We start from the raw sequence: 21,969 nt of genomic DNA on the forward strand, positions 1-21,969 counted from the left end.
GTCTCCGTTGGGTGGATTTCCGTCAGGTCCTGTTTGGACACGAACGGCGATGGGGTCGTCCTACCTGGCTGGTCATTCACCTTTGGGGGAATAACATGGGCCGGGTTAAGAGCATAGATCTAATCCTAAGCATTAAGGCAGACTTGGTGGCCTTGCAAGCTCACTGGTCAGGTGTACGGATAGTATGGTCAGAGATCATTCCCCAGTTTCATTGGCAGGGGCAGTTCTGACCTCAGCAATTGAAAAAGCCCATAAAAAGGTTAACTCAGCTGACGGTTTGTTTGTTAGGGCCATGGGAGGTTTGGTAGTGAAACATCCCTTAGTTCTCAATAGTGCCAGGTACTATAGGGAAGGTGGAGTGCACCTTTCCCCTGTGGGAAATTGCATCTTTCTGGAGGATATTTTCCATTTGTTGGCTTAAGACCATTTTTTCGAGTTTAGTTTTTTTCTAGTTTGGGACGGCGGCTGCGGTTTGTAACCTTGTTGTGGTGGGAAGTCACTACCAGCCAGCGGTCAAAGAAGGGCATAAGCGGTCATTGTGGGGCACCACCCTTTTCGTAGGATGACGGGTGTGTCCTCCCCATGTAGGTGGACAAGGGGCGGTCCCCTGCAGGAGCACCCATTGGCTCAGCCAGGTTAAAGGGTGGTGAGTCCCGCACGATGCAGGTTATGCAGGTAGGAGGCGGTGGTGAGCCCCTCCTGGAGTCTTTTGGTTCGTAGATCAAGTTGACCGGGCTGGCGTTGGTAGTGGCTTATATTTTTTGCCATCCTCCAAAGTTTTTCTTAAAGTTAGGGAATCTAGTTTAAAATTCCAATTACCAAATTTAGTAAATTTAGTTAAACACGGTCACCAAACAATAAATAATTGTTGACCTTTTAAACTTAGCTCTCAGTTGTCCGTGTCTTTATTTATAGTTCGTGTGATTTATTGGTGTCCATGTCAGTTATTTTAGTTAAGCTGTTTTCAATTAAAGTATATGTATGTCACAGTAAGGTATGGGCACCTTATACACGGCACACCAGCTTCCCCTAGCATTGCAGACACTTTTTCAGATATTAATCAATAAATACTAGATGTGGAACCGCCGTAAATTCACTTACGTTTCAGGTGAGCCTCTCGACACACGAGCGCTGTCTGTCACAGATTGGACCGCCTCCAGGGGCCCGATGAGACCCGGAATGTAACTAGAAAGAAAAGATACCTGTGAACCTCAATCAGACCTCGCCGCGGAACGGGGGTTGCCATGGGGCACCCAAGGTTGGCTGCGAGCTTCGCCGGATAGGCGAAAGTCATCATCGGCACGAGGCCTCAGCCACCCTAACTTCACCTATTCGCACTTGCGCACATAGGTGGTATGTGTGGCTCTCTCACGGGAGAGCCACGGACCGGCGCTCAGGGACGAGACACACACACGTTGATGTAACTTACTTCAACAATCCTTGTCACCTTGCTAGCATATCCCTGCACCTGGAGAACAAGAACAAAACAACAGCCTCTCTAGCGTAACTAGAACTAACCTGTCCCTGCTATAACACAATAACAAACTAGGCTGATCTTACAATAACAAACAGTGCTTACGGTACTCTAACTAACAACAAGGCATGCAAAGAAACAATCAATAAATGACAAGAACGTTATCAGATTATAAAAGGACGTGTTTGTATGTGTGAATGGTATTGAACCCCTGGGATGTAGAATGCGACCGGCCGGGCACAGGGCACCCTTGGGACAAGGACCTGGGTGGACAGCCGTCTACTCCAGTATCTGATCTGTGTAAGGGGATAACTAATACACCACCCCATTTGTCTTCCTTTGCTCTCGGGTAGGAAAACTGCAGTTCCTCCCCTCCCTACTCCAACCTAGCCCCAAGAAGAGCTGCCGCGGAGCTGACTGTTCCTAGTACCAGGCTTTCTGCAGGTGGTATATACTGCCTAATAATTACTATACCCTCTCCTATAAAAACAGGCCTAGGACACAAAATGGCCGACATGCCTGTAATGGAGGCTCAGGAATAGGCACAGGTAGGAGGCCTGGTAATGGGCACAGGCAGGAGGCCTGGTAATGGGCACAGACAGGAGGCCTGGGGAATAACAACCAGAGCACAGGCCGGCGGGGCCTGACTAATGAGGCACAGGCCGGGAGGGCCTGGACTTGACCACGGGCCTAGGGCCCAAGGCCCGGTGGTCTAGGGGGATTACAGGTAGGTGGTGGTCGCCCCAGGGCCACTTACCAGGTCCGGCGGGAGAGGCTGCAGCAGGGAGCTTCATTATCTCTTCTGCTTCCCAACTGCTGCAGCACTCTCCGGTCCTCAGCTTCTGGCTTCTGATGCTTGGGTAGCTCCTGCCGCCGTTTCTGGGTCTTCTGCCACTTCTGGCTCTGCCGCCATCTCTGGCTTCTTCTTTCTTCAGGAACTCTTTACTGCTCCCTCTCCGCCGACGAACTGAACTCTGCCGCTCCGCAACATCTAAAATAAGATGCTGGCAGGGGGAGGAGCTATGACGCGGCGAACCCGGATTGGCTCGATGCGTCCGCTTCTGATTGGAGCGCTGATAGGGTCACGTAAGGCGAGCCATTCAAAAGGCCGGACGCCGATTGGAGAACTTAAATCCTCCCGGACGCAAGTTCCTCCTGGCTGGGACTCCGCCGCCATCGCCGTCACGAAGGGGAACCAGCCGGAGGGAGACAGATGCAAGCCTCCTCCGTCCCCTCCCCAGCACAGCACCCCTCCACATGCCCCCTTACACTAGACTCCTAGGTCAGTTACATACACACATTTTGGCACCCTGTGCGAGAGTGAGCATCCACCCATGCTTTCTGCATGCCTGGACAGTTAATATGTCACCTTCGATGGACTTTTTTCTAAACACGGTGCCCAGCTTGTGGGCATCTGCAGGTAACTTATTTATAGGGTTCCACAAATAGTCAGCAACACCACACATGGGGCTTAATTAATGTTTGTACACAATGACGATGTTCTTACTTTTTAATTTTTTTTTAATTCTAACTCAATAACAGTCAGATGTATCAAGCTTCAAAAAGTGATAAAGTGGAGAGTGATAAACCACCAGCCAATCAACTACTACCTGTCATTTTTCAAACCCAGCCTATAACATGGCAGGTAGAAGACGATTGGCTGGCTGTTTATCACTCTCCATTTTATCACTTTTTGAAGCTTGATACATCTGCCCTAAGAAACTTTTATTGTAGGGTTTGCCTTAAAAAAAATCCTGATACTCCTCCTTGGTGCTGTTATTCAGAAAAATTTGGGAACCACTGGCGATGGGATCATTTCATGTTCTATGATGGAATGAATCACAGTTTCTCCTGATACAAATGAAGTTAATCACACAGTGGAAACAGATCCTCTGTGTACACATTACAACATTTAAAGATTTTCAGTCTCTGGTCATAAAGATTATCAGTATCTGGTTGCTTACACAAAAACAAGCATTGTCTTGCGGACAGCAGGTTTTTGCCAACACAATGTTAACAGGAAGCCCCCAGTCATCATGATTTCACAGCAGCCCTATTTTCTGTTTGCTAGTATTAGTTTTGGGATTTCTATGGACTATATAAGACAATTGTCAAAGCAAATATTAAAACCTGCTTTGGTTGATACTACAAGACATACAACATTTTTTTTTCTAAACACTAAGGAGGTATTTATTCAAGCTTGAGGAGAGATACAATTGTGACAAAGTACTAACCAATCAGCTTCTGCCTTACATTTTACAGACTGTGGGCCAGATGCACTAAGCTTCAAAAGTGATAAAGTGTGATAAACAGCCAGCCAATCAGCTCCCACCTGCCATGTCACAGACAGACTTGTCAGGCAGGAGCTGATTGGTTGGTTGTTTATCATACTCATACTGTACGTGCGATGTGCGCGGGAGCCCGCATCACACCACTACTGGAATGGTACCTGACGCCGCTATTCAGCAACATCAATATACAGATAGAATTATATTCTTGGATTGGAGAAAACTGAAGTACCCGGAGGAAACCCACGCAAGTACGGGGAGAATATACAAACTCTGCACAGTTACAGCCATGGTGGGAATCGAACCATGAACGCTAACCATTATACCATTTGTACTGGCAATAACTATCTTCTTCAACTATATCTAGCCAGCATAAACTACAGATAAGACTGCCAGATCAGCCATGATATGAAAAACACAGGCTGCCTTACTGCAATGGGTGCCGGACGGGTACCCGACGTGGGGATCACGACTGTCAAAACGCTGACAGCCGGGTGCCCGATGGCCACCCGCTATTTTCCCTCGTGGGGGTCCACGACCCCCAAAGAGGGAGAATAGAATAGGTGGCTCGCATAGCGAGCCACCGCGCCCGCAGCATGGCGAGCGCAGCGAGCCTGCAAGGGGCTTTTTTGCGCTCGCCATGCTGTTTGACTCTGGGCAGTCGGGACCTGCCGTCAGTATAATGACTGTCGGGATCCCGACTGTCGGAGTCCCGTATCACACCCTACTGCACACATGAATTAGATCTAAGCCATGCAAATATATGTCATTCATATGTAGGCTTACCAAACTATTGCTTTAAACCAGGACACAGGTTCTGTTGCTGTCTGGCTGGTTTTAAAGTAAATAAAAATCAGGTGAGACGCCCCCGCTGTCAGATTAACACTTTTAATCTGACAACAGTGGCATATATATAATGAGTGCACAGGGGCCCCTGAGTCACTGGGGGGCCCACACCGCACACGCAATACTTTCCCTCTGGAGTCCAGTGATGATGGCAGAAAGACTTAGTAAATTGACGGAAAAATTACCACTGGGCTTTTTCACTGAAGTGCTCAGACTCCACAACGCTGTTCTGCTAAGATCACCGGTAAAATGGCCACGGGCCATTTTTCCAGAGATCTGCACATGTGCAGTAGGGTCTGAATGCTCCAGTGTTTAAACCCTACTGCACTGCCTTCTCCTAAAACACCCCTGTCAGACACTGTGTAATCCATGAATTTCCCTATTTAAAAGGGTTTGAAAATGTATCTGTCTATGATGCGCATGGCTCACACTATAAAAATTATACAATACATTCTGTGACAGAAAGGCACATCTGTCTATAAAGGATATAGAATGTATTAAATTAGCATTCAACAGTATATTCCCCTTTAAGGTCACTCCTCACTGAACACAGGTGACATAATAATCACTAGATCAATCCACCTGCGCACAATCAGAGCATACCCTAAAACATGACCCATTCCCTGAGGTACAAAATGCTCTGCTCCTGGACATCCCTCTTTTTTTATATAATTGCCATCACCTGGGTTGAACTAGTTAATTGATGAGAAGGGCGTTTCAACACAGGTGACGGCAATCATACATAAAGCGGGAAGTCCAAGAACAGAGCATTTTGTACCTATTGGAATGGGTCATGTTGGAGGGTCAGAGTATATGTTTAAAATATAACCTATACTGCAGGCATTCCCAACCATGGTCCTCAAGGCACACCAACAGTGCAGGTTTTGTAGATATCCAGGCTTGAGCACAGGTGACTTAATTAGTATCTGAGGGATTCTGATTAAACCATCTGTGCTGAAGCCTGGATATCACTAAAACCTGCACTGTTGGTGTGCCTTGAGGACTGTGGTTTGGGAATGCCTGCTATACTGGATAGTTGGTTTTGATTGTTTCATTACTGAGTGACTGTCAGCTCCATCCAGTTCTCACAAATGCAAAACCCAGATTGGTGTAAACTTTGGACCCTGATTCAGTGCTTATTGGTTCCTCTATCCCAAGTGACTGTGCAGTGCAGGTTTTCACTCTCTCCCCACATGGACAGAACTGTCATGTCAGAAATTCTCATGCAGTAACATTACCTGTGCTCACATGGAGCTGGGATTTCTGTAGAGAAACAACAGGTATGTGTTGCTGAAACATTTGAATACATTTTATTTTTTGTAGTTGGAAAGTCAACGCACTAAAACTTTTCATTTTAAAAGTAAAAATAAATAATAATAAAAAAAAACCCAATGTCTTACTTCAGTCACCTGGGAAATGCTTCATCAGAGGAGAGGTAATTTAGGGAACCAGGCTGCAGAAAGTGATATTTCAATGTTCAACCTGTATTTGTAATGGAAATAAAAACGCTTATGTTTAATGGATAATGAAATAAGAAAAAAAGAAATAGGCAAAAATATTTATTTTTACAATAAAACAGAAAGCATTGTAAAGGTTAATGCCACACAAAATGGAATATTCAGTTATTTCCATAAATTCCACATTTAATACAGATTATTATCTACGGTTCTACATCCCACTATGGTCTCTGCTGTGGTTTGATTAAGTTTTCCTCCCACCCTGCTGGCACAGGTTATTGATGCACAACTTGCTGTCTGAATGAAAAGCGCCCACCTTGGCAGCAGCTAGGAGACCTCTGCCAGACTGGCAGAGATTGAGGGCTTCTCCTACTGAGGGAAGAATTATTTATATGGAAGAAACCTGTTTTCCTGCAATAATTTGCTGTCTAGAGGGGCATTTGGGGCTGCCAGATCATGGCAGATGTTGTGGGACCAACTGAATGGGGTGGGATGCCAGCCTTTAGTTAAATAATATTCTTGAATCTCAAATGTTTATATTGCAGAACTGCATTTAAAACTGAATTATGTGTTCTCCTTTTTTTGTAAGTGCAGTCTGCATTATTGTAGTAGTTAAAATGCAAATAGAAATCGGGCATCCATATCTCCAGTCTCATATTACACAGGATAGGCCTAATTCAAAATGGCGGTCCCGAAGGCCAAACGTAGCAAGGGATAGGTCGCACTCGCTAATATGTCGCACATCAATGCACAGGTGTATTGTGGGGCGGGGAATGAGTCTAAAGGTTCCCACACAATTTTTACATTTTAGTTCAAATTGCATCTAGTTTAAATCACGTTTATTTTGCCTTGCGATGCGCCCTCCTGTGTAGTCCATATCGCAAGACAAAAAAGTATGAGCAGGATCTAGATTCCATGTACCCTGCAATTGGCTATTGTAGTGTAGTAATAATAATCTGGTGTCGTTCAAATCGCACCAATTGTACAGTCCAAATTGTATGGCTCAAATCACACCTAGCACACATCTCACAGTGTGTGTATACCATTAGGCAGTTAGACCCACCCGTGTCGTACCTGAAAAGTGCTGGATTGGATATTGGCTTTTCGATCTCTCTAGTAGGGGATCAAGTGTTATCAAGCGACCGACACAGCATAGCGCAAATTCTGGAGATATTGTTATATATATATATATATATATATATATATATATTAGAGGTTGGACGATCGGCACTCCAGATAAATAGTGCGGTGCCTTCCAGAGACAAATATAACATAGACCACCCACCGTGTCTCCCCGCAGGGTGGTGAGATTAAGAGGCGGCACTCCACGGGCTTTGTGAAAAATCTTTAGTGGTACATCAAGTAGGACAACGTTTCAAGACCACTCGGGGTCTTTTCATCAGGTCCACAATAGCAAAATCAAATAGTTTACGATTACTGTCTGTACACTATTTGATTTTGCTATTGTGGACCTGATGAAAAGACCCCGAGTGGCCTTGAAACGTTGTCCTACTTGATGTACCACTAAAGATTTTTCACAAAGCCCGTGGAGTGCCGCCTCTTAATCTCACCACCCTGCGGGGAGACACGGTGGGTGGTCTATGTTATAGATAGAGATAGAGATAGAGATAGAGATAGAGATCTATAGAGATAGAGATCTATAGAGATAGAGATCTATAGAGATAGAGATCTATAGAGATAGAGATAGAGATAGAGATCTATAGAGATAGAGATCTATAGAGATAGAGATCTATAGAGATAGAGATCTATAGAGATAGAGATCTATAGAGATAGAGATCTATAGAGATAGAGATCTATAGAGATAGAGATCTATAGAGATAGAGATCTATAGAGATAGAGATCTATAGAGATAGAGATCTATAGAGATAGAGATCTATAGAGATAGAGATCTATAGAGATAGAGATCTATAGAGATAGAGATCTATAGAGATAGAGATCTATAGAGATAGAGATCTATAGAGATAGAGATCTATAGAGATAGAGATCTATAGAGATAGAGATCTATAGAGATAGAGATCTATAGAGATAGAGATCTATAGAGATCTATAGAGATCTATAGAGATCTATAGAGATCTATAGAGATCTATAGAGATCTATAGAGATCTATAGAGATCTAGAGATAGAGATCTAGAGATAGAGATCTAGAGATAGAGATCTAGAGATAGAGATCTAGAGATAGAGATCTAGAGATAGAGATCTAGAGATAGAGATCTAGAGATAGAGATCTATAGAGATCTAGAGATAGAGATCTATAGAGATCTAGAGATAGAGATCTATAGAGATCTAGAGATAGAGATCTATAGAGATCTAGAGATAGAGATCTATAGAGATCTAGAGATAGAGATCTATAGAGATCTAGAGATAGAGATCTATAGAGATCTAGAGATAGAGATCTATAGAGATCTAGAGATAGAGATCTATAGAGATCTAGAGATAGAGATCTATAGAGATCTAGAGATAGAGATCTATAGAGATCTAGAGATAGAGATCTATAGAGATCTAGAGATAGAGATCTATAGAGATCTAGAGATAGAGATCTATAGAGATCTAGAGATAGAGATCTATAGAGATCTAGAGATAGAGATCTATAGAGATCTAGAGATAGAGATCTATAGAGATCTAGAGATAGAGATCTATAGAGATCTAGAGATAGAGATCTAGAGATATCTAGAGATAGATATAGATATATATAGCAAGGTGTGTGTTGACCTGGCACTCCCCCAGCTGGTCAGGGACCCAGGTGCCTTCTGGAACAGTTGTGCAGGAGTAGGCAAAGAAGCAGACAGCGGCACTCTGGGAATTTTCAAAAACGTATATTAGTGCAAAAATAGCATACCAACGTTTCGGGGCATAAGGTACCCCTTTGTCAAGGTGAACAGTGCGGTTACTGCACTGTTCACCTTGACAAAGGGGTACCTTATGCCCCGAAACGTTGGTATGCTATTTTTGCACTAATATACGTTTTTGAAAATTCCCAGAGTGCCGCTGTCTGCTTCTTTGCATATATATATATATATATATATATATGGACCAACGTTTCGGGGTCTTAATCACCCCTTTGTCAAGGTGCAAGTGGAAAGGGGTGATTAAGAGCCCGATACGTTGGTCCTATCTTTTGCCACAATACACTTTTGAAAAATCCCATTTGAGTGCCGCCTCTTCCATTCCTCTACCTACCTGTCCTGGAAGGCACCGGGGTATTCGGACCCAGCTGCGGGAGTGCCAGGCCTTCTCCATTTTCTATCTATCTATCTATCTATCTATCTATCTATCTATCTATCTATCTATCTATCTATCTTAAATAATACATGTTGTTGCTTATGAAATAGGGTGCATATATATTGTGTATGTGCTCAGTAATACGTTGGTGATGCTACTGCTAGGCTTGTCTCCTTGGCAAAAATAAAAAATTAATATGAATTTTAATTGCCCAGATATTTTGCTAGCATCCTACCTGGGGCCATAGGTGCCGAAACCGTGGGTGCTCCGGGGCCACGGCAGCGGGGTCCCAGCAGCGGATATGCTGTCAGCAGCGGGGGTCCCTGCGGCGGATGGGAACTACTAGTGGTATTAATACCACTGCTAGCTCCCATATTCCGCAGGAACCCCGCTGCGGCGCCGCTGTTGTTAGGATCCTGGACCCCGACGGCGAGCAGCGGGTGAGTCCTGTGTGTGTGTGTGTGTGTGTGTGTGTGTGGGGGGGGGGGGGGAGGTGGGGTTTGGGGCTGGTCTGGAGCACCCACCAGAAAAAAATGGAAATCGGCAGCCCTACCTGGGCCCCCCTAGCTTAGTCACCACTTTGGCTACATTGAAAACTACACTGGATAGGGCAGACCAAACTGCAGCATTCCAGTCTGCCTAGAACACTATGGATAAAATACATCAAAGCTTCTAAATAGTGGAAAATGTTATAGGTTCACCCCTCACTCTTTGGGGGGTGGGAGGGTAATAGCCCCAGGGTCTATCCAATTAGCCCAATTGAGAGGAAAAATTGTGAATTTTTTTTTTTTTTTCTCTCGAAGTTTCTTTGGAGCAAATTGGAATAGCCCTTGTACAGTGAGGGTTATTCTGGTTCATCCGCAAGGCTGTGAATTCACAGCCTTGCGAGTCCACCAGACGCCAAATGTCAGTACACCGCCCCCCCCCACCCTCGCACAACATGTAAGTTTGCAGGGGTTGTGAATGGATGTTGAACATAAATATCCATTCGCAGGCTGTGGGGGAACACCCACGTCATTTGATGGTCGCCGACCATTGAATGATGTGGAAGGCCCACGCATATCTTAGGTTACTCTCAGGTAATTTTAGATATGCGTGGGCATTCGTCAGGAAGCGGTGGGCAGCTGACATCCGGTGATGTTAGTTGCCCGCCCCCGGCACCCGCATCATGGGCCGATTACCATGGGAACGACCATAATATGCTGGGTGTTCCCATGGGCTCGACTATCTGCCGCCACCCCCGCCCTCAGTATTGGGTGCATGCACCCGACAAAAGTCTGTTCACTGTGGCCACATGCACCCGGCATATGCACATGCTCAGAGATGCACCCGCGCATATGCACATGCTCAGAGATGCACCCGGCATATGCACATGCTCAGAGATGCACCCGGCATATGCACTTGCACAGAGATGCACCCGCGCATATGCCCAACATCGGATGCAAAGCGATTAGAATAAGGGTCTGTAGGTGAAGGTTTGATACATTTCCCTTTTAATGTTTTCATCTGGGCATCTCTACATTGAGTACACCTTTCTCATTGGCTGACACTGGGGAATTGTGGGAGTGTTTATATATTTAAATTAACATTGCGGCGTGGATACAACTTTACATCCATGTTGATAAGCTGTAAGGTTTGATCTCCCCCTAGGCAGTCCTGTGTGGCTTGCAGCCTCCTACGCGGGATGCAGTGTAAATCCTGGCGGTCGGGATCCCGGCGTTCAGAATCCCGACGCTGGAATCCCGATCGCCGAAATCCCGACACTTTCTCCCTCCGGGGGTGTCCACGACACCCCCGGAGGGAGAAATAATTAGTGTGCCGGGCGTAGCGAGGCACCGGGCACGCTGCGTAGCGAGCCCGCAAGGGGGGGGCCATCCACGTCCCCCCCTTGTCGGGATTTCGGCGATCGGGATTCTGAACGCCGGGATCCCGACCGCCGGGATTTAATACTGAATCCTCCTACGCTACCTGCTCCACTCCACGCAAGGTGAAGGAGATTTCACCAAAATCCACAAAGCACTATAAAACCCCTATAAGCAAATAGAAGTGAAGCAATAAAAATGTATGTTTGTCTGGCTAAAGTCCAGTGTCTGATTTGTCCTGTCCATATGTATGTAGTGTTAGTCACAAATAATGCATTGTGTGCTGTGTGTGCTAATTTTAGGGTGCAGACCTTTTCTGTATAGTTAAGATTTTTTTTTATTTTTATTTTTTTGCATTTGTTTATATTTAATTTGGCAGAATGATCAGGTTATAGACAACAATAATATACTTCTGATTATATTTGAAAGGACTCGCTTAGGGGGGGATGCTCTAACATCCGCGCCCCCTTACCGCCGCCCATCGCCCGCTACCGCAAACATAATTATCGCATATGCTCTAAAATAAATAGGGCAAAGGACAGCTCTTGCGTTAAGAGCTGTCCTTTGCAGTGGGAGACAGCGGGTCCCACTGGGACCCGGTGGCTCCCCCTCCCTCCCTTACCCTGCACTGCTGCGCCGGGCTCTCCTCCTCCCTGCACCCGGAAGAGGATCATAGTGCAGGGAGGAGGAGGTCACAGGTCCGGGCAGCACCGCTTTGTGCTGCCCGGACACAGGTGAGGCGGGTCAGTGCGGGGCGGCGGTGGGTCGCGTTAGAAGCCCATAGGCTTCTTTGGGACATCGCCAGATTTTTCTGGCGATGCCCCCGTTGCGATAACCCGGCGGGGGATGCTTAGAGCAGATAACAGGGTTTTTACCGCATTTTTAGTTTAGAGAATCTCCCCCTTAATCTGCCAAATGTAATTTTGCAAACAATAGGCCAGATGCACTAAGCTTCAAAAGTGATAAAATGGAGAGTGTTAAACAAACAACCAATCGGCTCCTGCCTGTCATTTTTCAAACACTATTTGTGACATGGCAGATAGAAGCTGATTGGCTTGCTGTATATCCCTCTCTATTCAGGGCCGGCACCACCACTAGGCAAATCTAGGCATTTGCCTAGGGCGCTGGCCACTGGATGGCGGCATTTTGCCCCCCGTGCCGCGGGGGTACCTGTCCTGCGGCGCTGTGTATTTAAAGCTGGCGGCGGAGGCAGCGAGGGGTCCCTGCAGTCAATAAGAAATAACGAGCGCTATCCGCCGGGCTATGCGGAAGCGCTTCTGTTGTGAAAACACTGTCCGCACGCTGATTGGCTGAGATTTAGCCAATCAGCGTGCGCCGTGCGGCCAGTGTTTTCACAACAGAAGCGCTTCCGCATAGCCCGGCGGATAGCGCTCGTTGACTGCAGGGACCCCTCTCTGCCACCGCCAGCTTTAAATACACAGCGCCGCAGGACAGGTGCCCCCACCCCGACTCGCCTGGGGCACTCCAGTGCCTTGCACCGGCCCTGTCTCCATTTCATCACTTTTGAAGCTTAGTGCGTCTGTCCCACTGCATTTATTAACCCTTTGAGTGCCAACATCTGTAATAGATGTGCAAAATATCTGCTAAAAATGCCAACATCTCTGTGAGAGATCTGCAAATATTTGTCTAAAAATCCCAGCGTCGCTCACATTTGTTATATGAGTTTAAATAATAAATGTTGTGTAAAAAATATATTTCCTATAAGGAAAACATTACAGGTCATTATGATGAATAAAGATGTTGCTTGGCAATGTTCACACCTTTTTTGACATTCACCTGGCACTCAAAGGGTTAATATCACTTTTTCCCTAATTTTTCCTGCTCCGTGGGGGTACAATTTATTGTTAAATCTGGTTCTTAGACAGAATAACATGTGTATTTTTGTGTTACTTTTTTCTTGCCCATTGGGCTTTTGAAATGTCCCCTAAATGAATCTTCGATGCCATAGCTCTAAATCAGGGGTGGCCAAACCTCTCCTCGAGCTCCACCAACTGTTCATGTGTTTCAGGCAACCTGCGGATCTATAGTAGGAATGAATGCAGCATGTTTGTAAATGTGACAGTTAGTAATGACTACAGCTGTGCACCAGCTAGGTGATTTGGAAAACATGGACTGTTGGTAGATCTTGAGGACTGGTTTGGCCAGCCCTGCTCTAAAGTGACTTTTTGTCAACATACAGATGGGACCAGGATCAGCGTTGCTGCCAGTCCGCCATCCACTCGTTTGTGGTGGATGGCGATTTGCGGCAGGGGACAGGAAATGGATGCTCGACTATCTCACACGACAATGGGGCACGCGAGCATCTCACACGACAATGGGGCACGCGAGCGTATTGATGCGAACCCCATTCTGGCGGGGGATGGCGCTGGATGGATGGTGCGATGGGTGTAACTCTTGACGAGTGCGGCTCCTTCTGTACATGAATGATCTAAATACAATAAGGTAATCTGTGTGGGCCTAAGGATTATGGTGCACAAATATTGCATAGACGTGGCTAATGCCAACAGCATCACCAATATCAGGCCTCCCCCAGCACCCACAACACCTACAGAGTTGGCTCCTGTGATTGTAGAAAAATGACAAGCCAGACAGTTCCGTGGTACCAGTGGCGGCTCTTTCCATTTTGGAGGAGGGGGCTGCCGCCGCAAAGCGGGCCCCCCCTCTGCTGCCATGCTCCCAGCATTTTCTGGTCCTGGCCGCCAGCCCCCTGCACGGGGACAGCGTATGCGCAGTAACTTAATACATACTGCGCATGCGTTGGTCCAAGCCTCCATGGGCTGCCTTTGCAGCAGCCCTGGAGGCTTAATCAGGTTCCTGGGTCCGGCGCATGCACAGTCCGCGGTATTGCGCATGCACAGAACACATTTTGTGGGCTGCCATGCATTTGCACACAGAGAGGCATCCCGGAGGGAGGGAACACCTCCCAATGGGATTGCCTTGACTGGCAGGTCGGACTTCCAATAGGAAGTCACTGCCAGTCACATTGAAGCCAGAGCAGTCTCACAGATTGCATCTGGCTTCACTTTAGGCAGAGACAGTGGCGGATTTTATTGGGGGGGGGGGGGACTGCAGCCCATAGGTAAAAACCGCCACTGCACGGTACTATGTCCAAGTCAGGCTTAACCAAATGAATGCAGAGATTTCCCCCCTTTGTTGGAGATGTAAACGCATGGATGGCACATTTCTACGTACAAGGTATATGGTGGGATTGCCCAGTTTTAATCCTTCACTGCCAAAATATTGCTGCTCTGGCTAACTCTATTTTATCTATACATATTCCCTTCAAGGCTGGATGTTCTCTCCTTTCCATGGATATTCCAGAGGCATGTCACACGCAGAACAAATTGTTCACTCGTATACTGTAGTTCTCGTGACCAGATCCTGTGTTGCATGCCATTGGAGATCCTCGGATCTTCCAACAATGGCTGAGATCTCTGCCAAAATCTGTCATATTCATTCAATGGAGTATATTGCCAGCATTTTGAAAGGCTCTTCTACAAAATTCATTACAGTCTGGGATCCCTGGACCACTTATTTCAATGTCCCTCCAGCTTTTCACTAATTTGACCTACTGTAGGCAATTTCCCTGCCTGTCCTTCCGGTGTTTATGTTGCTGACCTTGCGGTGGTTTTATTTTCCAGCCGGGTTGGATCCCTTTTCCTATTCCCATCCTCCCCAGTTCCCCTTTTTTCCCTATTTTGAATTCTCTTCCTTTCCCTCCTCTTCCTTTCTTCTAGCTTTTCCTATTAATTTCCTACTTTTTATTACTACTTTAATTAAAAAAAGATGTCTATGTTAATTGATGACTGTAGGCATATATTGATCATTTTCTTTTTTATTATGAACCCTCTGCAGGTTTTCTTGTGATGTATTTTCTCTGTATTCATGGCATCTAACTAATAAAAAATATGTATAATTTGAAAAGCCAGACAGTAGTACAGAGTTCACATTCTACAAGGCTCAGACCATCAGCTGTTGTGTTAGGAGCTCGTTTAAAGCTGGATGCACACTAAAGCGATATGTTACGAAATATCACTTTGACTTGTATTGTAAGAATATATTGTATGCCTTGTATAGTTTACACTTGATCAGCTCATCTTCCCACCTGCTGTGTATAGATACATCGCACATTGGGTCAAATGTATTTTGCCTTAACAAGAGATAAAGTGGAGGGTGTTAAAGAACCAGCCAATCAGCTTCTTACTGCCATGGTACAGGATGTGGTGTAGATGTGTGAAGCAGTGATCAGGGAGGAGAAGTGAGCCATGGCAACCAATCAGTTGCTCTGTATCAGTTTATAATATGCAAATTATAGTTGTAACTTTAGTACTGATTGGTTGCCATGGGCCACTTCTCTGGCTCCCTTCTCCTCCCTTATCATTGCTTCATACATCTGCCCCAATGTAATGTGGCCCAGCCAGCGGTGTGACACCAAGTAAGGATACAATGTGCACGCCATACACACTGCATGATCCAGTGGGCCAAATGTATTAAGCCTTAACATGAGATAAAGTGGAGGATAGATCATTTACCAGCCAATCAGCCCTAACTCATTTCTCCCACTGAGGTCCAGATGTACTATGCTTTAAAAGTGAAAAAATGGAGTGATAAACCACCAGCCAATCAGCACCTAACTGCCATGTCACAGGCTGTGTTTGATAAGAGACAGGAAGAAGCTAATTGGTTGGTGGTTTATCACTCTACCATTTTATCACTTTTCAAGCTTAGTACATCTTGCCCATAGTGTGAACCCTGCTTTAGGCAGGGATGAGCCTGGGATTTTGCTGTTAGAGGTGAAAGCTACAAAGCAACCTTTGTATATGTGTTGTGTGCACTGTCAGAGAGCCTAATATATTGTTTGGCATAACCAGATCTACCATCTAATCAAATGCCACAAATGTGATTTTTTTTTTTTTCTCAAGAAAATCAATTTTGTTGTCTCTTTGCTTCCAGAGAACTCCCCCCCCCCCCCCTCTCTGGCATATTCATTGCTGTGGTTTTTAGCTCCACAGTAGTTTGAGAACCAGGCCAGCGCATTATACTATTAGCATTAACAGCTGTCCAGAAGAGCTTACACTTTTCTTAGAAATCAGGGCCGTAACTAGGTTGGTGTTGACTGGGCTTGGCACACAGTGCATATGTCCTGAGGGTGGATAATCACAGCATCCACCTGAGATCGCATAGGTTTTGTGGTGCCCGGCTCCTTCTCTGCCAAGCTTACTGCTAGATACCTTACAGTGGGCATATGCTGCGCGTCCATGTGCTCCACCCCTTCCTGCTCTTGCAGTGTCTCTAGGGACCTTTTTGAACACTTCAGTGTGCTGAGGGTACTGCACTGTTTGGGCTGGCAGCAGAACAGATTGCCAAGATTAAGGCTAGAAGCCAAGTGAATAAACGCTGATTCTATAGAACTATATGTGCTCTGCAGGCAAAATGTGTAAGGGGCACTGTGTGGGCGTAATGTGAATAAGGGGCATTGCTGTGCTGTGTAACTTAAATTGGGGGTACTATTGTAAGTTCACGCTCCTTCCCCATGACCTCACTTGATTTTTCTATTTATAACATGCAGAGTAATGTTAATGCATTTTTTGGTACAGGGCACCAAAATGAATAGTTACAACACTGCTAAAAACAGTTTACGGTCACGAAGTTGGCAGTGTCTAGATAAAAGGTTGACATTAGGTTTTTTTTCTATTTTTTTTTTTTTTAAACCAACTTCATAGTTTACCATTCCAGTGGGCATAGATTGAGAATATAACACATACTTGCCTACTTTTGAAAACTAGTTTCAGGGAGATTAAAGTTGGTAGCAGAATTTTTCACAGCGCCCCATTGAGGGGGCGTGTCATGCTCCACCTAAAGGGTGTGTCTAGTTCCATATATGGAGAGATTGTGAAAAGAGATTAAGAATGTGGGACCTTTAAAATGACTTATATCCAAATGTAGATGAGCCCCGAAGCAGTTAGTAAGAGCTACTATACTTGGTAAAGTGCTGGGAAATGGTGCTGATGATTCAATGTAAATGTATCTCTTATTCCTTTTTCCCCATCAATGTAACCGTGTAATGTAGGCTAGGTGACATGAGGGAGATTGCTGCTATGTCAGGAAGTCTCCTGCAGAATGCAGGAGGGTAGGCAGCTAGGATACATATAACAGTGCCGGAAGAATGGTGAGTGCACACGGTACACTAATACGGCGTCCATATATGACACCCAGAAGAATGGAAAAACTCATGTCGACCTTTTGATCATGTCGGCCTTTGGCTTGGTGGCTAATGCTGGGTACACACCAGGATGACTAGGGCCCGATCCCCTCAATCTAGATCCAATTCCGACCAATTGGATGTAGATTGTGTGCTGATTGGGCCCTTTTCTCTCCTGGTGTGGACCGATACCGATCCGATGCGCGGTCCCGCGGGTCGGTAGGATATGAATGACGACCATACAGCCGGGTGCGGGTCGTCATCGGATCGGACCCGCTCACGGTGCACATCGTGAGCGGGTCGTGCCTCCCCGCGTCACCGTGAGCGGGTCGGACGAGACACTGACGACCCGCTCACGATGTGCATCGTGAGCGGGTCGCCCTGGTGTGTACCCCACATTAGACAATGTCTACCAAACGATTCGCACTCGCTAATAGCTGCCATGTCATATGATAGGAAGGAGGTGCTCATCTTGCTAGACCATAGAATCAAGTAAGTCCAAACGTTCTAACTGGGTGATCTATTGTTGCACCACAATTTACTAATGTCACACTGGCCAGTTTAGTAACCCTTATATAAAAAATGAATGGGGCTAACAATATTTTATATGCAGCACCCCATCCTACTCACAGGAACCCTCCATGCATCTGCATGTCAGCTGAATGTTATTCTGAATACAATTTCAGGCTGGCAAGTTTACAGCAGCATTTATATAATGTCAAATAAATAATAATATATACAAATATTTATATATACTAGTGACTAGTCTATTCTAATGAGAGCAGCAGAGCTGAGAGCTCCTGTGATATCAGGGAGGGGCTGCAGCAACTACTGGTCCAGAGCTGCTAGATCCCTCCTCCCTCCTCCTCCTCCCTGCATTGCCCACCTAGGCATCCCCTTCTTGTCCAGAAGCCGGCTTGCTCAATGGATCTGTCATTACATCGCTGCCAGCAGGAGGAGGACAGAGGACAGGCGGAGAGGGATCGGATTACTGGCAGCCATGCATTGGGGGCGCAGGTCACTCGTGTGATCAGGGTGTGTATAGCGGGATGTGGGGCAGGGAGCACCGGGGGCAGGGTGGGTGTGGGCAGCACTTGCTCAGGCTGCCTGCAGGGTAGTTCCCTGTCCTTCTCCCGTGCAGCAGTCCGGCAGACTACATGTGAGTACGTATTGTGTGCCTCCCTCCCCACCCTGGGCACGCGTGTGTTCCCTGCCAGCACCCAGCCCCTTTGTATCTGTCAGATGCCAGGCAGCAGCGCAGGGGTTAAGCAGGAATCGTGTTCTTGCAGAGCCACATGGGACCTTACTGGCTGCACGTTATCTGATGCATAATGTCATTCTCAATTCCTTTTTTTTCAATGTTCCATCGGTGTGAGAGTCCGAGGTTGGTACCCATGCACTGGCATTGGGGAGAATGTCAGGCCTGGTACCCACTTGGTGATCATGTTGTAATCATGTCAAGGCCTCATTCCAGCTTGTAGCATTGTGAAAGCTTAATAACAAAGGTATAATCAGGCCTGGTACTTGTGTGTTCTTATGAGATCCTCTTCCAACCTACCACCCCCTCTGTTTGTAATTGAGGATGCCAGGACCTCCCTGCCCACTTAGGTTCCCCCTTTTGTATTCTCCTGAGTATGCCTGACCCTAATATTGGATGTTGTAGAGAAAATGCCAGGTTCTACATGAAATGAGTAAGTGGATGTAAGTATACCTATGCATACCTATGTCCCTATGGAATAACCCCCAAAATGACCAACCCCTAAATATCCTATTACTTATGCACCACATGTGATCCTATGATGTCAGGAGCGTTAGCCCATGTTCCCACGTGTCTTTTGAGCCCAGTACAATGGACAACTGGTCAGAGGGAGGGAGTGGAATAGGACTAATCTACTTGGATTTCTAATGATCTGTCTCCATCATACAGGATTCTACGGATTTTCAGCAAGGTCTGGTTTTGCTGTGCTGAGTGAGGATCTGCAGTGATCTGGGGGGGCAGACTCCGATAACCTTTTCATGGGAGCTCTAGGAAAAGCTGCTGCATCGTTCTGCGTCACAGCCTCCTGCAGGGAAATCTGTTGAGTTGTACATTTTTTTTTGTTTGTTTCTTAAACTGATATGGACCATGAGCCCAACAGACTGGAAACACTGGACACACAATCTGTAGCCACACATCTAATGAAAAGAGGGGTTCACAATAAAAAGGATCTAGTTCTTCAAGGTGCATGTCCTGCAGAATCCAATGACTGTGTCGGGAGTCCTATGAATATTCATGGGCTGAACACTGGTGTGGATATCATGGACACTGCAATGCTCAACTCTGGGAAAGAAGCCCAGCTTGTGCCTGCTTCTAAAGACTCCAAAACTGTCAAGCTGAGGTTTTTGAGAAGGACTGTGATTGAGTCCGATCAAGAAGAACCTCCAGTCCTTGACTTAAGTGAATCTCAATACCAGAACAAGGTCATCCCTATAGCTAGAGCAAGAAGAGCCATTGCCAAGAGAGTGCATGGATCCAGTGATCAGGGTTCTGCTACTGAAACCCCTGAACCCAAATGTGAGTCCTCTAGGGAAATTAGAATCGAAAGACCACAACACCAAGATGAACAAGACAAGAAGGAGGAACCCGAAACTTCTTCTAAAGAGGTAGCAAAGTCCAAAAAAGAGGAAGAGGAGGACAATGAAGAGGAAGCGGATATCAAAGCTGTTTCTACCTCCCCTGATGGCAGGTTTTTAAAGTTTGACATTGAAATTGGAAGAGGCTCCTTTAAAACGGTTTACAAGGGTCTGGATACAGAAACATGGGTGGAGGTAGCGTGGTGTGAACTCCAGGTAAGATAATGCTTTATTTACAATACCTACTTAGAGTTGACGTAATTAGTTCTTGCTGGGAAACCAATGATGCCTCATTAACGAATGGTAATGTACTAACAACACGAGATTAAAATAAGTAAATACTAACACACACACATATACTATAACTTGCATTTTTGTTTTAAACTTATTTTTAACATTCTGACTATATTAATTTTTGATTGTGTCGGCTAACTTGGGTATCCTACACAGTACATGTTCTAGGCCACTGATGGCTAACCTTGACACTCCAGCTGTTGTTGAACTACACATCCCAGCATGCCCTGCTACAGTATTGCTATTTGGCCATGTGAAAACTGATGCAGGGCATGCTGGAATGTGTAGTTCAACAACAGCTGAAGTGTCAAGGTTAGCCATCACTGTTCTAGGCTGCAGGACAGGTCATCTATAGATCACCTAATTGCTAATTCTAGGCAAATGTGTTTGCACCAATATTGCTGGATAAATGGTGGGTTCCATTCTGTGGTCCAGCATCAACCTTCTGCTAAATACATCTTATTGTGCTCTAATCACATCATATCTCCTTTATATAATAGCACAGGTGCCATGCTGTCCTGGAGGTCCTTTTGCTTATGTAATAATTATCCACTATTCCTGTGATCGAGCATCTTGCACATCTCCTAAATGATGCTCTCCTACAGATCAGCTAAGACTGAAGGTGTTCTACAAATTGTGTCCTGTGTGGGTTATTTGCAATAAACTGTATAGATGAAGAAATATTTCCAATTATAAATCCGTTTGTGTATAGCTACACAGGATTAGAAGAAAATACTTCCCGTGATGGGTTTTAACCCCATACACTATGGGAATGGTCTTGGTTGGTTTGCAAAAGCAAACTCCTTCTTTAATGGACAAAACCATGTGCGTTGCAGGTGGGGCAGATGTAACATGTGCGATGAGAGTTACATTTTGGGTGGGTTATTTTATTTATCAGCAGAGTAAATATTGGCTGCTTTATTTTTACATTGCAATTTAGATTTCAATTTGAACACACCCCACCCAAATGTTACTGCACATGTTACATCTGCCCCACCTGCAGTGCACATGGTTTTGTCCAATGAAATAAAAAGTTTGCTTTTGCAAACCAATCGGAATCATTCCCCATACATTTCTATAGCGCTTATAATTGGTTAAATGTGCTGCAGTGTGGATTGCTACAGTAGCTTTGTTCAGATTGCTTTAGTTTACACTGATTGTGCTTACAAACTGTACATTGCATTATTACTTGCAATAGTTTTCCAGATTCTGTTTCTGTTGCTTTGTGCGTTTGTTATGGTACTTCTGTAGATGATTTGGTAATGAATTTTCTGCATGGCCTAAAACAGGTTATGCAGCATATCTATAGTAGATCGCTTGTAACTACAACCCGGTGATAATTCTGACCTGCTGATCGTTCCTATATGAGACGCTTGTTCTGCCTTCCTGACTGGGATAGATAGCGTTGTCCTGATTGGCTGGGCAGTTGGGGAGGTAAATGCCATTTATGGATGCTCTGAGAGAGAAATTAGAGTTGTCCATAGCAACATTTAGCTTCTGTCATTTCCTAAACTTTCTATATAAAATGATGAATAAAAACAGATTATTTCATTGGAAAACATCCCCATTTTTTTGCTAATGCTTCTAAAAATTATGCTGATGGCAACCAGTCAGATCCGGTGTGTCATTACTCTAAGCACAGGTTCTCAAAGTCGGTCCTATGGACCACACA

At 45.4% G+C, this 21,969-nt stretch overlaps 1 protein-coding gene across 8 annotated transcripts in view; it reads left to right on the top strand.

Moving 5' to 3' along the window:
* Nucleotides 1–5,737: 5,737 nt before the first annotated feature.
* The window catches only part of WNK2 (WNK lysine deficient protein kinase 2), a 184,573-nt gene continuing 168,341 nt past the window's right edge, over nt 5,738–21,969 (top strand). For 6 of the 8 annotated variants that reach the window (XM_083156290.1, XM_083156295.1, XM_083156296.1 and 3 more), the window contains exons 1-2: nt 18,277–18,425; nt 19,318–20,219. In XM_083156290.1, coding sequence (XP_083012416.1) covers nt 19,509–20,219 — 711 coding nt within the window. In that variant the 5' untranslated portion in view covers nt 18,277–18,425; nt 19,318–19,508. The other 2 variants (XM_083156291.1, XM_083156292.1) reach the window with 2 other exon arrangements.

Source organism: Crinia signifera, chromosome 8 (genome assembly GCF_055691185.1).
Source record: "Crinia signifera chromosome 8, ASM5569118v1, whole genome shotgun sequence".
NCBI lineage: Eukaryota > Metazoa > Chordata > Amphibia > Anura > Myobatrachidae > Crinia > Crinia signifera.